Source organism: Aedes albopictus, chromosome 3, assembly GCF_035046485.1.
Source record: "Aedes albopictus strain Foshan chromosome 3, AalbF5, whole genome shotgun sequence".
NCBI lineage: Eukaryota > Metazoa > Arthropoda > Insecta > Diptera > Culicidae > Aedes > Aedes albopictus.
In genome coordinates, this window is record NC_085138.1 from 142,403,842 (window position 1) to 142,421,177 (window position 17,336).

At 43.5% G+C, this 17,336-nt stretch overlaps 1 protein-coding gene and 1 long non-coding RNA gene across 4 annotated transcripts in view; both read right to left on the minus strand.

Moving 5' to 3' along the window:
* Positions 1 to 3,602: 3,602 nt before the first annotated feature.
* LOC109422008 (uncharacterized) lies at positions 3,603 to 7,042 on the minus strand. 2 transcript variants are annotated; one of them, XR_009999056.1, is made up of 6 exons: positions 6,407 to 7,042; positions 6,294 to 6,339; positions 6,127 to 6,234; positions 4,423 to 4,977; positions 3,874 to 4,300; positions 3,603 to 3,751 (listed from the first exon to the last, which is right to left on the minus strand). It is a non-coding gene; the product is annotated as an uncharacterized LOC109422008 (long non-coding RNA). The 2 variants fall into 2 exon arrangements; XR_009999055.1 differs by having other exon boundaries at positions 3,607 to 3,751; positions 3,874 to 4,977.
* Positions 7,043 to 10,355: 3,313 nt separating this feature from the next.
* LOC109416273 (katanin p60 ATPase-containing subunit A1) overlaps positions 10,356 to 17,336 on the minus strand; it is a 61,985-nt gene continuing 55,004 nt past the window's right edge. For both annotated transcript variants that reach the window (XM_029880207.2, XM_062859849.1), the window contains 3 exons: positions 16,800 to 17,071; positions 16,028 to 16,736; positions 10,356 to 11,710 (listed from right to left, as the gene is read on the minus strand). In XM_029880207.2, the coding sequence (XP_029736067.1) occupies positions 10,956 to 11,710; positions 16,028 to 16,736; positions 16,800 to 17,015 (1,680 nt within the window). In that variant the 5' untranslated portion in view covers positions 17,016 to 17,071 and the 3' untranslated portion in view covers positions 10,356 to 10,955. The remainder of the gene's footprint in view (positions 11,711 to 16,027; positions 16,737 to 16,799; positions 17,072 to 17,336) is intronic.

Genomic DNA, 17,336 nt, shown 5'->3' on the forward strand with positions numbered 1-17,336 from the left:
GAAAGGGACGGGCCAGGGATTGAACCCAGGACCTTCTGCATATAAATCAGAAGCGGTAGCCACTAGACCACCAAGCCCGTCTTTTGTCTGCCGGAAAAAAGCGAATAAACAGAAAAAGGCCCGCTTCGTGGACCTGCCCACCAAATTAGTACCCTGTGACGTCATTTACATTTATTTTAGCCTCACAAAATTAACATATGTTCACTTAACATTTAACAATTACCTCTTTCTTTTGTTCTTCTTAATATAATCGTTGTAGCTTCTCACTTTTCTTCTAACTCTTGCATGAAATCTATAACAAAACGTTTTAACCACATAAATTTACGATACAATTAACCACTATTTCTTTCTACTAACCGTACTAATTTTTATCAATGCACGCGTACTAACAATTTTAACAATTAACGATTGTTTCCTTACAATTACCACCTAAACACAAAGAGACAAAGCACTAATTATTAAAACTTCCACTTTTCTTTTACTTATTACCACCTTTTGAAAAAAACTAGATTAACGAATTTCGCGCACTTATCACTTTCAGGATTTCCAGGCAAAAAAAAAGAGAGTTTCCTCTGCGATTTTATCCTTTTTATAAAAATTGCAAATCATGGATGGAGCCGAAGTTGTTCATCAATCGTTCCCGTCGTACATTCGGGAACGATTTTTGACAGTTATGCTCTAAACATAGCCATAATTGATTTTGGTTCCACCTATGGGACAGTAGTGCAAATCCGGGCGGGATTTTTATGTTATCCTGTCACGGAGAGTAGCTTACATTGCTCAAAAGCACCCACCCATACCGATAGAGTGTTGTGAGTGGAGCAGCGATCACTACACACATCAAGTCACTGTGTGCAGCCACTGACCCATTTCAGGCCAAACATGTCTAAAGGTCCAATCTGCAGAAGAGAGGCTCTCTTTGGTTTCTCTCTCTTTCGTTAATATCTCAGATGTTTATTTGTATTTTGATTGCCTCTTTGCATTGAACGATGATCAAAACAATCGTCTTTTGATTTGTACTGCAAAAATAGTTGAAAAGTGTACCATTACCTTGCAATAATTAAAAGAGAAAGTAAACAAAGAGAGCCTCTCCAATGCAGATAGGACCTATTGAAATGTTTGGCCTGATTTAGTGTTAGTCGGATGTGTATTTATTTAAAGGGCGTGTTATTTTTAGGGATAGAGGGAATATGAAATTGCGGTGGAGCCAGCAAGTAATAATTGTAACCGCTGGTTACAAAACATTTCGAGATTATGAATCATTTGAAAGCAACTCAAGCAGTAAACTACTCTACTTCGATGAATAACAAGGAAACATATCCAAATGTCACGAAAAATGTTAGATTTTTTATGTAACAAGCTAGAAATGATCGAATCGAAGGGATGACACTCTAGAATTTTGAGTTTAATCTTTTTTGAATCTTTTCGAATCATTCGGAATCTTTTCCGAATCTCTTAAATCACGCATATAAAAAGTTGACGAACTTTCGCTTCAGTGTGTTAGCAGCATCTGTCAAAACGGTCTAGCCGCGCGCGGATGAAAAAAACATAAATAAACGTTCTTCGCAGGCGCCAGCACTCAAAGGAATTTTTTCTTGGGAAATTGTTTTCGTTCGCGAAATTTACGTGCCTAATTGTCTTCAATTCTCAAATACCCTGTATATTGATGTCTCTTGTACGAAAAGTCAACTGTTCCTAACTGTAAGTATCACAGAATTGAGTTGTTGTTGAGTTGAATGATAACTGTTGCTTTTTCAGGACTTTCAGCTTGGATTCCGGATAAAATTGGCAAGATTCGATTGGAGTGGACACGAAAGTGGGAAACAACATCCCCGCTATAGAACCGCCTAGTAAATTCAGTTGAAAGTTTCTTGAGGATTTGGACGGAAGCGGAACCACCATGGGTCTGGATGATAATGCCGACGAGAGCTGCACTTCATACCTTCCTGCTTTAGAAAAGAAAACAACATCAGCAACGACAACCCGGGAGTGTTAAAAGACGGAGCAGCAGTTCCATGTCCCGGCAGATCGCATTCGCCGAACGTCTACGGAAGCTGCGTCAGTGCACGGTGACTGGACCGCTTCCAGACCACTGTACGTCTACAAGTTAGTAAACGTGGATGACCTGCCATCGGGTGTGAGAATGCTCCCTTGGACGGTGAAGAGTAAGAAAATCCGTGATGGGAAGCGGCCTGTAATGTTTAATAAATGTGTTTTGTGCTTTCGAACAATTTGGTTTCTGATTACTTTCAAGAATATCTCAAAGAACGCAAAGAAGAAGGTATTCCAAAGTAGATGAGCATCATCTTGCAAGATGACTTGGCGTACCGTGTGAGTACTTTGAAGGATTCCTCGAAAACGGCTAAAACCAATCAAAGCAAAATAGTAAACGTATCGTGCGTATCCTAGCGTTTAGAAGGACTCGGTGAACCTTCGCAATGACTAACTCTGAGCACTTTGAAGAAATTTTCATAGACCTCTAAAGTTGTTCAAAGCGAACGAGCAATCGAATAATGCGTTACCTAGCAATTCAAGAGGACTTGGTAAACCTTTGCAGACATCTGTTTATTTTGAGAAATGTGTCTTAAAGCCATTCAAAGCAGAAGAGTGACCTCATGTGCTTCACCGGGCAGTTAAAGAGGACTTGGTGAACCCTCGTAAAGACGAATTCTGATCATTTGCTTCACCGGGCAATTAAGGAGAACTTGGTGAACCTTCGTAAACACTTATTCTGATCAATTGCTTCACCGGGCAGTTAAGGAGGACTTGGTGAACCTTCGTGAAGACTAATTCTGGTCACTTGCTTCACCGGGCAGTTAAGGAGGACTTGGTGAACCTTCGTGAAGACTAATTCTGATCACTTGCTTCACCGGGCAATTAAGGAGGACTTGATGAACCTTCGTAAACACTTATTCTAATAACTTGCTTCACAGGGCAGTTGAGGAGGACTTGGTGAACCCTCGTAAAGACGAATTCTGATCATTTGCTTCACCGGGCAATTAAGGAGAACTTGGTGAACCTTCGTAAACACTTATTCTGATCAATTGCTTCACCGGGCAGTTAAGGAGGACTTGGTGAACCTTCGTGAAGACTAATTCTGGTCACTTGCTTCACCGGGCAGTTAAGGAGGACTTGGTGAACCTTCGTGAAGACTAATTCTGATCACTTGCTTCACCGGGCAATTAAGGAGGACTTGGTGAACCTTCGTAAACACTTATTCTAATAACTTGCTTCACCGGGCAGTTAAGGAGGACTTGGTGAACCTTTGTAAACACTTATTCTGATCACTTGCTTCACCGGGCAGTGAAGGAGGACTTGGTGAAGCCTCGTATTGACGAATTCTGATCATTTGCTTCACCGGGCAATTAAGGAGAACTTGGTGAACCTTCGTGAAGACTAATTCTGGTCACTTGCTTCACCGGGCAGTTAAGGAGGACTTGGTGAACCTTCGTGAAGACTAATTCTGATCACTTGCTTCACCGGGCAATTAAGGAGGACTTGGTGAACCTTCATGAAGACTAATTCTGATCACTTGCTTCACCGGGCAGTTAAGGAGGACTTGGTGAACCTTCGTGAAGACTAATTCTGGTCACTTGCTTCACCGGGCAGTTAAGGAGGACTTGGTGAACCTTCGTGAAGACTAATTCTGATCACTTGCTTCACCGGGAAATTAAGGAGGACTTGATGAACCTTCGTAAACACTTATTCTGATAACTTGCTTCACCGGGCAGTTAAGGAGGACTTGGTGAACCTTTGTAAACACTTATTCTGATCACTTGCTTCACCGGGCAGTGAAGAAGGACTTGGTGAAGCCTCGTATTGACGAATTCTGATCATTTGCTTCACCGGGCAATTAAGGAGAACTTGGTGAACCTTCGTGAAGACTAATTCTGGTCACTTGCTTCACCGGGCAGTTAAGGAGGACTTGGTGAACCTTCGTGAAGACTAATTCTGATCACTTGCTTCACCGGGCAATTAAGGAGGACTTGGTGAACCTTCGTGAAGACTAATTCTGATCACTTGCTTCACCGGGCAGTTAAGGAGGACTTGGTGAACCCTCGTAATGACGAATTCTGATCATTTGCTTCACCGGGCAATTAAGGAGAACTTGGTGAACCTTCGTGAAGACCAATTCTGATCACTTGCTTCACCGGGAAATTAAGGAGGACTTGGTGAACCCTCGTAATGACGAATTCTGATCACTTGCTTCACCAGGCAATTAAGGAGGACTTGATGAACCTTCGTAAACACTTATTCTGATCACTTGCTTCACCGGGCAATTAAGGAGGACTTGATGAACCTTTGTAAATACTTATTCTGATCAATTGCTTCACCGGGCAGTTAAGGAGGACTTGGTGAACCCTCGTAATGACGAATTCTGATCACTTGCTTCACCGGGCAATTAAGGAGGACTTGGTGAACCTTCCCAAAGACAAAATTTGATTACTTTAATCAATGGAAGCATAAGCTAATAGAGCACCGGATTTTTTTTTGCTATAAGAACATTTTTAAACTCAAACAAACTTCATACTCTGCCGTACCTCGTATGGCATAGTAAATCTACTTAACTCTGATCGCCGACTGAGTTTATGCTCTGAAAGTTACCGATAGGTTTTAATCAACAATTAAGAAGTGTAGTGCCCAAAAAGGACCCTCTGTCTAAGCCCCAAAAGGTCTATTTTCGAACAAATTAAGTGGCAACCACCCAACCCAGTAAAAACCCACCCCCGTAATATTTATTTTGAATCAGCAATACTACCCATGATCGAATATCAGTCCCATCTTTGCTGGGTTTCCTATTCATATGGGACAATTATGCGATCATAGGCAGAATATGTATAATGGTATAATACATTAAATAATTATATGTATAAAACTTGTCGCAATTTGCTCATCGAAGTAAGTCTGGATACGGCAATACGTCGAAACGAAAGATCCTGTGTAATCTCGTGGAACTGTCGGAAGTGGTGGTCTATCCTGGATAAAATATTATAATTAAAAGAAAAAAATCATATTATTGTACAGTGCAGTTACAGTAATTGGCATTAGTTTTATCATTCTAGTCTCATGGGTCTGCTACGTTTGGTATTAGGCCGTTTGTCACAGAGGACACTTGAAATAAAAGACTTCCCTCCGCTGACGCAGTGCACTCTCTGGACCGTAGGGACGTGCCTGTCTGGACCATAGGGACCCTCCTAACCTAATGCACGACTAGGGTTAACTATTTTTCCGTATGGCATACATATATCGCATCAAGTGGAAATAAATTGGCAACACCAAGGGATAAAACCAGGCCCGTAGGATTTTGTGGCTGTTGTCACGAATGTTAAACTTTAGAAAAAGAAAAGACAATTCACACCGTCTTCAGCCAGAGGCTCCACAGCCAGAACACATTACTTACATTAGACAACGGACAACACAGAACACCCAGTGGCCCAGTGAAGAATTTTTCTTTTGACGAAAAGTTTCCACCAACTGGAACGGAAATCGAACCCACACTCCGTGGCTTAATATACGCCTAGACGACTGCCGCCGCTAAACACTCGGCCACGAAGCCAACTTCCGCCTATAAATCGAGGAAACTTTCGCCATTGGATTCGCTGATATCATGGTAGGTATCAAAGGATATCATCACGATCTGCCGCAGTATCTTCATTTCTTCTTCTTTCTGGCCAACTAGCACCGTTCGGCGCCAGTTGTGTTTTACGTCGGCTGGGTCTAGGAGCTAAGCCTTAAATTCCGACGTCCCAAGGAGACAGCCACCACACCTGAGGACCCTACATATCGAACCCATCAACACATGGGCCGGGACCTACGGCTTTACTTCCTATCCGAGGGAAGACGTGATCACGGATTTTATGTCTCAGAAAATCCCATCGGCGTCGACGGGAATTGAACTCCGACCGACTGTGGTGAGAGGCAACCACGCCTACCACTACACCACCGACGCCGACCAGTATCTTCATTTGAGGTGTACTCAAATGCAATGTTGCCGGTTCCTCTTCATCCCACTTCACTCGACATTAGCTGATTCGCACTGTGCTTGACACGGCCGGCACTTTACAGCGCCCTTGGATATACATTTCCGAAATTTCCTTATCATTAGTAACAATTGTTGGCACTTACTTTGACGCTTTGACACTTTATTTGCTGTACGGCGGAAATGGAGAGTGGTTCGTTGCTAAACAATTCAGTCATCGTATGCGCGGCCGTCACGGGGTCGATGACCTCTTCCTAGAACAAACATTATCATCACCTACGGTTTTTTTTTCGGAATCTCAGTAAGTACTTACTTTGAGCCATACGTTGGAGTCCATCATCCTCCTTCACTTGTCGGCACTGTTGAAGAATACAGTTATTTTAGTTAATTAATTAACAATAATGCATAAAATTTAATATCAATTACCTTTATTTTACTACACAGCAAGAGAAGAAAACGAAAGGCTTCGCGCTCTCCAGATCAAAACAAACACTGAACTAAAAGTTGTGGTTATTTGGATATCACTGTCGGGCCAACTTTTTTTTCTTGAATCACGCCGAATCTTTTCGAATCTTTTTGAATCATTTCGAATCTTTAAAAGTGATTCCAAAAAGATTAGAGTGTCGCACCCCCTGGATCGAATTATGTTGGTACCAAGCCCCTGGCATCAATGAAATTTATCGTAGCCAACATCTAACTGCCTTATACTCATATTCGTGTAAATTAAAACGAGCGTGTAATCAACAAACGCAGCTTTTGTTTGATGTTGTGAGCCACACACGAAATCACATTCACAATGCGTGTTTGTTGTGTTGCTTTATTCAACTAATCGCATGCTCCTCTTACCGTACATGAATATTAAAGCGAGTTTGAAGTGTTTTGTGATGATAAACGCTGGAAAAAATGATTCCAAAAACTGATCAACAAACCAAAATAAACGTTAAACAAAAAATTGTTGATGTTTTCGCATTTGACAGTGGGCGCTATTTATTAGCGCCCAGGACATCCTGTCTACCATGATTCCAATGCATTGATATAGGCCGTGTCAGGGGCCTGGTTGGTACGCTCTCCCACTGTTTATGTTTGCTGCAACAGCAGTGCTGGCGGACCGCTTGGTGAAGATTTCGTAAATTATAATGCTTTGCTTATTTCACTAACAATTGTGGTAAAAAAGTTAAAAAATAATCACCCCACAAATTATTTTTGATTTTATGACGCATAACCAATGTGTTTGACTGGATGTTTTAATTGATTTCGATCAATTTCATTGATGCTTTAGCCAGCAGGATCGACAGCACTGCGTGCAATGATCGATGATTGTGCGCGCCAAAAGACATCACCGCGTTGCCGCCGTTGTCGTTGGTATTGTCGTCGCGGTTGAAACCCGAAGTTTCCTCACACCCGACAATCGAATTTTCTCAAAATCCATACGTGAAACCTAACGTCGGACGTAGTGCGCTGGACAGCGGACCTGGCCCTCTATCCAGCGCACTGTGCCCGACGTACGTCCGACACACGGTTTAGGAGAAACATCGATTTTCGCGTGTCAAAAATTCCGATTTTCAACTGCACGAACAATACTGCGGTGGATGGTAAACACCGCCAACCACATTTTAGTGCGGTCGAAAAAAATCGTTAAAAATTTCTACTTTCGAGTGAAATAATGCTTTGGAATCGTGATTACTTAGAAATAGGCTTGTATTTGAAGTAGTGTGAATACATTTTTATGCCAAATATCTCACGTGAAATTGATTATTTTATAGAATAAGAAAAGTGTCGATTTTTTACAAACATGTATTGGTGCAATGTTGTGTAAAGTTGATTTCGATCAATGATTTTGAAGAAGCCATTTTGCGATGACACGCTAAGGGGCCTTAAAATTCATGAGAAAATCTAAAAGGTTCTATTTTTCGGCTTCAAAACCAACAAGATCCCCACAAAAAAAATTCTAGAAATTTCACAAAAATCAAAAAGCAGTCAGAAATTCTGTGAGGAACTTATCACAGATTATCGTTAAAATGTCCTAAAAAGTTACTATTAGAATTTCCGTTTAAAATAGCTCTAGAGAATTTCCATTGCTCAATGAAGTTTCTCCAGAAATAAGGTTCAGAATTTTGTTGAAAATTCTTTTGGGAGGTCACTGCAAACAAACTTCCCTAGCAGTTTCGAGTTCTAACGTGATGTTGATAATCGACCATCAACTCCTCCAAAGACTACACTACACACTTAATCTCCAAATTTGATCTCGGTAAAAATGAATAACGAACTCAATCGGTAAAGGTTATTTTAACTGAAATGTCGTTAAAATTTGACAGTTCATAAAAAATAACTTGTCAAAAATAACGAAATTCAGTAATTTACGTTCATTACCGAATCTCGGCAAACTTTTTTGCCACAGCAATCGGCAATCTTATCATTTCGCTGAATTTCGGTAAAGCGCATCTGTCAAAAATGAAAACGAAGCGCGTTGCCGGGTGCCATCTTCGTAAAAGAGGTTTTTGAAGCGGATCACTGGCATCGATCGAATGATTTTCTCGTAAGTAAACGAAGTAAACCAATTGAATCCATTAATTTGATCAATAAATGGATGTCTTTCTTAATTTTCTTTTCAGTTTGTTACTTTGGTAATGGAACGCTACAGGAGAAACGCCGGATGCGGCCGGATCCTCGCCTCCAAGGTGCCTGTTTGTTTGCTGCCGGACTTCAGCAGAAGCAGGTCCGTAGGTATTAAAACCGTTCGTAAATCCACTGGGGGAAAGGCTCCTCGTTAGCAGCTGGTCAAAAAGGCCGCCCACAAAAGTGCTCCCTCGACCGGCGGAGTGAAGAAGCTGCATCGTTATCGGCCGGGAATGGTAGTTCTGCGAGAAATCCGTCGTTACCAAAAGTCCACCGAGTTGCTGCTTACTCCGCAAGTTGCCGTTCCAGCGCTTGAAGCGTGGAAGTGCGCATGCTTTCGTGACGAATGTGTTTTCAAAGAGCCGCCGTTACTGCCCTGCAGGAAGCCTGATCGGATTGTTCGGGGACACCATCTGCGATCCACGCCGAGCGCGTCACCATCATGTCAACGGACATCCAGCTGGCCCAGTGAATCCGTGGAGGAGGAGCAGAAGGAAGTGACCCCGGGGGAAGTGTGAAATTATGTTATTTCATTCCTAACTAGGTACATGGGACGTTTCCCAAGAGGTTTCTAACAGAATTTGGCTGAAAGCCAGTGGACATTGTTGAAATGGATTGCCTTGATGTATGATAGGAACAGTTGCGATGGGATTAGCCTTCAGGAGGACTGAATAAAGCAAACCTGCGCGAATGTTGATTGGTCAACAGATACTAAGGACCGATACTCTGTAACAGGCTACGTTCTTAACGTTCTCTGGGCTAGATGCATGCAAGCAAGTGTATCCAAATTTACAAGTAAAACTGAATGAGTGCGCCGTTATCTGAGGGCATATGGCTCGCAAGAATTTGAGTCCACAGCGCATCCAGATGACCGCATCCTTACTTTTGTAAGAAATTCTGTATCATGGTGACAGTAAAAACAGCCCACAGCGCGTCCGGATGACCGTACCCTTACTTTTATAAGAAATTCTGCCTCATAGCGACTGTATAAACAACCCACAGCGCGTCCGCACACCGCACCCTTATTTTTGTAAGCAATTCTGTCTCATGGCGACAGCAAAAACAGTTCACAGCGTGTCGGGAAGACCGCACCCTTACTTTTATAAGAAACCGTCTCATGGCGACAGTAAAAACAGTCCCCAGCGCGTCTGGAAGACCGCACACTTACTTTTGTAAGAAATTCTGTTTCATGGCCACACTTGAAACAGTCCACAGCGCGTCCGGATAACCGCACCCTTACTTTTATAAAAAAAAACAATCTGTCTCTTGGTACACTAGAAACAATCCACAGCGTATCCGGAAGACCGCAACCTTACTTTTGTCAAAATTTCTGTCTCATGGCGACCGTAAAAACAGTCCACAGCGTGCCGGATGGTCGCTACCTTACTTTTGTAAGAAATTCTGTCTCATGGTGACACTAAAAACGGTCAACAGTGCGTCTGGATGACCGCACCCTTTTGTATCATGGCGACCGCAAAAATAACCCATAGATTAGAGTGTCCGGATGACCGCATCCTTACTTTTGTAAGAAATTCTGGCTTATGACGACAGCAGAAACAGTTCAAAGCGCACTCGGATGACCACACCCTTTTGTGAGAAATTCTGTCTCATGGCGACAGTAAAACAGTGGTGTACCCGCTTGTCTACAATAATTCCTAGCTGCACAATGGGGAATGCAAAAACCCAAACGATGGACAGTATCTGAAATTGGGAAGGGGTGTCGTGAGTCTGCCATCTTCATAAATAAAAGTCTCATAAATATTTTACCATTAAAATTTTATTAATAAAATTATTCTTATCAAATATTTTAGTATTTCTAGTGATATTATTTCGGGTTTCTAGGAAAATTATCGTAAGATTGTATAGCCTAACACTTCCTTTCTTCATCCTTCAGTTAATTAAGCAGAAACATGTGAGAAAAGTAGCAACAAAAGCAAGTCGATACCTCTACTCTTTCTCTCTTCCATCACAAAGCTGGGGGCCTTCGGGTGTATAGTTCAAAGATTGTTAAAGTCAGTGCGTGTGTTAGTGCCGTCGCAAAATAATAAGAAAATTTCACAAAACAAAAATCAATGCTCTCAAACGAAAATTTTAAAACATATTCGAACATCTCGGACATCAGCCATGCATCTTGGTGTTGTGAATGTGAGAAAATAAATTGTGGGACAAAATAATACAACCACAAATCGGGAAATGAACAAAAATAATATAAAAATTTTCGTTTCTAAAAGGACGACCAAATAAAACGCACAAAATGAGACAAAAAACTGATTAAAACTGAGTTTTGATGGCGACGCGCGAACGACACAAGCGATCCACTATTGCACGGTTCTCTCGTCCGGATGACTGCGGACGGGGATCACGACGATCCGAACTCCCGCATCCACTGTTGGTACTTCATGAGATCGTCCTTGGAGACGGACTTGTTGCACTTGGCCATCGCCTCGGTAAAGTCCTGCGTGGACACCGGCAGGTCCAGTTCCTCCTTGGCCAGCTGGCGGATCTGCTCCGGTTTGAGTCCGGCTATTTTCCTCCGCATGGACATCATGCTCGCGTCGCGGCACACGTTGGTAATGTCCGCTCCGGAGTAGCCATCCAGTCGAGTCGCGATCGTGGTCAGGTCCACCGATTCGTCCACCTTCACCTCGCGCAGGTTAATTTTGAGCAGTGCTTCGCGGCCTTCCTTGTTGGGCAGCGGGATGTAGATACGCTTCTCCAACCGGCGCCGGAGGGCCTCATCGATGTCCCAGGGGAAGTTGGTGGCCGCCAGGACCATGACGATTTTGGTGGCTTCGTCATTGCTGACTCCGTCCATTTGTACTAGCAGTTCGGATTTGACGCGCCGGGAGGCCTCGTGTTCCGACTCGGATCCTCGCCGTGAGCACAGGGAATCGATTTCATCGATGAATATGGTGCTGGGGGCATAGAAACGTGCCATTTCGAAAAGTAACCTAACTAGCTTCTCCGATTCGCCTCGGTATTTCGAGGTCAGGGTTGACGAGGACACGTTGAAGAATGTGGTCCCGCACTCGGTTGCCACCGCTTTGGCCAGCATGGTTTTACCGGTTCCGGGTGGGCCCACCATCAGCACTCCCTTCCAAGGTCTTCGAATACCTGGCGAACAGAGGAAAAGAGATTTTAATAAGCTAAAGAATATTGAAAGATACAAATACCACAACATGGTCTTCTGACGAAACTATTTAATTAGACTGTTACGTTCCAAAGGGATTTATCTGATTCGCAGATGAAGTGTCTACGTGGTTGATCAAGATCGTTCCAGTAAATACCATACTAGATACCATGCAAGCTCTGTAGGAGTTGTAAGTCACGGACTTGGGAAATTTTCGAGTCTCTTCGGGTATTTGGTGCGCCTTCGTGCACGTTTCAGACCAGAGACGCAGCAAACTAGACAACACATCCCGGGTCGCGATTCGTCGCTACGATTGCTTTATCGAGTTGGGGAATCGAACATCAACAGTTCCCAATGCCGAAACCGAAGAAGCGCTCTGGACAGTGAAGAGAATTGTCAGACAAAAGAGGCCCAAAACAAGCAACAAAGAAGACGCGGCGATTACTCTTTATCCCAACTGGTAACAGATAATGACATGATCTCGAAAATTTTTGTTGCAGACAAAACGGAAGCTGAATTTGTTGCGTACTTTTCAACTCGTGAATAATCAATTATTACTAACCCAAAATCGAAGCTTTTTGATGATACATCTTCAGCAGCGTTGCAGTGTTTACCGACTCGAAGTTACCGCTCGAAAATCACAATGCAACACATAAAAATCTCTAAACTCGTAGTGCACAATCTTTGTCCTATTCTGTTCAAGGCGGGACAAACCTATGTCACATTGGGTAGAATGTCGCAACAAATTCAGGTTGCGACATTGTCGTTATTGTTGCGCGATGGTTGAATTCTGATTCACTGGCTCTGGACAACGAGATCGGCCTCCTTCTAGCAAGGAGAGAAGAGATAATTGCCTATTACTGAGGAAAAGGCAGCTCGACGATGTCTCCGGTGTGAAAGATTTTGCAGACGTCGAGGAACAATCCGCAGCACGTGTGGAAGACTCGAGATGTCCGGTCACATTAGACAACTCATGGTTACTACTACGATGTCTGTAGGACTACGTTGCTGGAATTTGTAATAGGCATAGCAGCCACTGCCTATCCAGAAGTCCATGAACTACAGAAAATCCTTGTAGAGTGCTGATTGGCAAACCAAGAGCTAGAATCGAAACACCGGAATCACATTTGGGAGTTAGTACCGTTACATTACAGCATGTGAGAGAAGCTGGTAGGCTTTCCAACAAAGCTAGAGCTGGGCTTCAAGGAAGAAACCCTTGGAGAAATTCCATGATAAATTATAGTAGAAATTCCTAAGAGAATCCCTGGAGGAATTACGGACACAATTCTTAGAAGAATCTTCGCGGAATTCCTGAAGCAATGCCTGGAGGAATAACCGAAGGAATGCCTGAAGGAATTCCTGAAGCAATGCCAGGAGGATTTCCTGAAAGAACTCCTAGAGGAATATCTAGAGGAATCCTTGGAGACATCGCTAGAGGAATCTCTGGAGGAGATTTTTTTGGAGAAATTATTGGATAAATTCTTGGGGGAATCCCTGAAGCAATTCCTGGAGGTATCTCAGGAGAAATACCTGGAGGGATGCCTGCAGGGATGCCTGGAGAAATTTCTGTATGAATGCCAGGAGGAACTCCTAGATGAATCCCTGGAAGAACTCTTGGAGGAAAAAAAAATGGATGAATTTCTGGAGGAATCCCTGGAGAGGTTCCGGTAGGAATACCTGGAAAAAATCCTAGAGAAAATCCTGAAGGAACTCCTGGGACATTTTTTCAAGGCATCAATGGGGGAATTCATGTTGAAATTCCTGGTGGATTTGCTTTAAGAATTTCTGAAGGAATCCAAAGAGGATTTTCCGAAGAAACCATCAGAGGAAGTACTGAAGAAATCGCAGAAGGCATTCTTGGAAAAATCCTGTAGGTATTCCTGCAAGAATGCCTGGAGGAATTCCTGGACGAATGTTTGGAGGAATACCTAGTGGACTTTTTTGTAGGAATTACTGGAGCAATTCTTGGAGGAGTCCCTGGAGGCATTCCTGGATGAAATCCTGCAGGTTTGTCTGGAAAAAAATCTTGGAGGATTGCTTAGAGGAATGCCTAGAGAAACACATGTAGAAATATCTTGGACAATTTTAGGAGGAATTCTTGTAGGAATCTCTGAAGCAATTTCTGGAGGAATCTCTGGAGTTCCGGTAGGAATACCTGGAAAAAATTCTAGAGGAATTCCCGAAGGAACTCCTGGAACATTTTTTAAGGCAACATTGGGGAAATTCATGTTGAAATCTCTGGAGAATTTGCTGTAAGAATTTCTGAAGGAATCCAAAGAGGATTTTCTGAAGAAACCATCAGAGGAAGTACTGAAGAAATCGCAGAAGGAATTGTTGGAAAAATCCTGTAGGTATTCCTGCAAGAATGCCTGGAGGAATTCCTGGACGAATGTTTGGAGGAATACCTAGTGGACTTTACTGGAGCAATTTTTGAAGGAATTCCTGGAGGAGTCCCTGGAGGCATTCCTGGATGAAATCATGCAGGTTTGTCTGGAGAGATTCTTGGAGGACTGCTTTGAGCAATGCCTAGACTGCTAGAGGAACACCTGGAGAAATATCTGGAACAATTTTAGGAGGAATTCCTGTAGGAATCCCTGAAGCAATTTCTGGAGAAATCCCTGGAGGAATTCTCAAATAAATTCCATAAGGAACTTCTGCAGGAAATCCCTGGAGGAATTCCTGGACAAATCCGTAGATGAATCCCTGGAGGAATTCATGAAGGAATCTCTGGAGAAATCCCTAGAGGGTACCTAGATGAATCCCTATGGGAATGCCTAGAAAAAATGTCTGGAAGAATTCTTGGAAAAGACCCTGGAGCGATTCCTGGAGGAATTATTGGATAACTTCCTGGAGACATGCCTGAAGGAACTCCTACAGGAATCTCTAGAGGAATTTTTGGAAGAATCTCTTGAGAAAATTTTGAAGAAATCTCTAGAGGGATTCCTAGGGGAATTCCTAAAGGAATTACTGAAGAAGAACACCTGGCCTAGGGGAATTCCTGGAGGATTGTTTAGAAGTATCCCTGCAAGAATCTCTGGGGAATTGTTGGATTTCTCAGAGGTATCACTGCAGGAATTATCAGAGGAATCCCTGGAGGAATCCTTGAAAGTGTCCCAGGAGGATTTTTTGAAGTAATCCCAGGAGAAAATACTGAAAAAATGTCTGAAGGATTTCTTGGAAGTACATATCCTGAAAGAAACCTAAGAAGGGTTCGTGGGAAACCTTTAGAGTCATCCCTGTAGCTGTTCCTGAAGGAATCTCTAAAGGATTTCGTGAAGAAACCCCAGGATCAAGGTTGCGACCATTCATTTGCAAAGATTTACATTCATTTGCTATTATCTTAGTTCAGAAGCATGCTATCGAAAAACAATGTATGGATGAATTTAAGCTTGTAATTTTATCTGAAAGTTTGCCGAATAACATTGGGGTCGCAAACGTATACCAAAGTCGTGAAGGCAACTCTCCACAGCGTGAATATAATTTACATTCACCGCGATAAAATTACAAGCTTAAATTCATCCATACATTGTTTTTCGATAGCATGCTTCTGAACTGAGATAATAGCAAATGAATGTAAATCTTTGCAAATGAATGGTCGCAACCTTGCCCAGGATGAATTCCGGAAGCGATTCCAATAGGTATCGCTAAGGAATACCTTAACAATTCCTGGAGGAAGTCCAGTAGGAATCCCAAGAAAAGTTCCTGGTAGTAAACTTGGGCAATTTAAAAAAAATAATTCCTGGAGTTGTTCCTGAAAGAATCCTACAAAAATATACCAAGGAAATCTTGGTCTTGAAGCAATCCAATGAGGAATTTCTTAGGAAATCCCAGGAGAGAATTCTTAGAAAATTTTTTGTAGGAATCCCTGGAAAAAAACCTAATGGAATCCATGTCTGCAGTAATTTCTGGACAAATTATTGGAGGAATCCTTAGATGAACTCCTAAAAATTTTGGTCCCCCTCTGGCTACGCCCATGGCCATGAGCCTCTGCACGAATCTGGCGTACTGCTCACTCCCACAGAAAATTTGAAAACAGTTCGCACAGTAAAAGTCAAATGTGACTTTTACTGTGCGCGGTGTTTTCAAACTTTCTGTGGGAGTGAGCAGGACAGCGCAAATTCGTACAGAGGCTCATGGCATCAGCTGTGCCGGAACCTAGAAAGTTACTTCCAGAACAGGATGATCAACGACACCGAGGAAGAGGAGATAGGTCCGGGATAACCAAAATTTGGTCTACGTGATTTATAGAAGGCTCCTAAGTGGATCAAACACGATCAACCTCAAACCCCTCCCCCACTCACCTTTAAAATAGTCCGGCATCCACATGGGAAGCACGACGGCTTCCTCCAGCAGGCGCTTGGCCTCATGCAGATCGGCTATGTCGTCCCAGTGAATGTTGGGATTCTTCTGCAGAATGTCTCGCTCCAGCATGTCGACTAGATCCACATCCGAATGGCTGGCCGGTTCAAACTTCCGCTCCGGCTCCTCTTGGTTCTCCTGGTCCTCTTTGTCCTCGTCGTTCTTCTCCTTGTCGGTTTTCTCCCCCTTGCCTCCCTCGGGCCCCCCGCTATCGATCGAATTCTGTTTGGCCTTGTTCCGCGGCAGCGTTCCGGTTTTACCGTTACTCGTCCGTGAATTCGAACTCGCCGTCGTCCTCCGACCAGCAATGGCCGTTGAGGTGGCCGACTTGGTGACGGCGTTTTTCCTGTTGACCTCGGCCTTGCGGTTCAGAGTCGTACTCGATCGGCTTTGGTTGCGGGAGGCTATCGTGCGGGAAGTGTTCATGTCCGGCGGAGGTCCCCAAACGTCCGGGTCCCGGTTCGGGTTCGGTGGCATCCAGACGTCGGGATCCGCTCGGAACCACGCTGCCGGATCCCGGTTGGCCGTTTCGTGCAATGGCGTACGGATCCGAGCCTGGAGCGGGGCGTTCTGCAGATCCATGGTAATTTCGGTTAGGCTCTTCTGGATCTGCTTCATCTGGGAGTATTCCTTGTTGATTTCCTGCTGGATCTACGACGAAAGAGAAAAGGTTAGAACATCCAGCTCAAAGTGTTAGACTCTACAAACACCTACCATAGTCCACTTGCCCTTCCGGATCGGTTCGGAGATGCCCATCAGTAGCTTCCGCAGCATTTGCAGCACTCCTTCGTAGTAGATGCCGGCCGAGTCGTAGTTCCCCATGACGGCCATCTCCCGTGCCAGCTTGGTGTTTTCGCAGATCTCCGACGTCGCAAGGCCGGCCATTTCGATTGTCATTCCTCGGACGGGGCAGATCGTGCGTAATGGCATAAAGCTTTTTTTATTATTGCGTATGACGCCCAGCTATTTGTGGATGGTGTTGTTATCTGTGGAAGAGAATCATAAAACAAAAAAGCAAAGATAAGCATTTGGGACGCTTGGTGAGTAAGCAGCACGAGCAATGGGTTTGTTGATATCGATTTTATAGTAATGATTGTTTAGTATTTATTGATTCAACAACAGAGAAATGCTAAGTGCTCTACCTATTAATTATCAGCTTGTAGAGAACGCTCCAGACATCGCCATTAAGCACATCCTTTGGAGATGGCCTAACTTTGATTGGATCGTTCTCATTTCACCCTTTTGCCACCA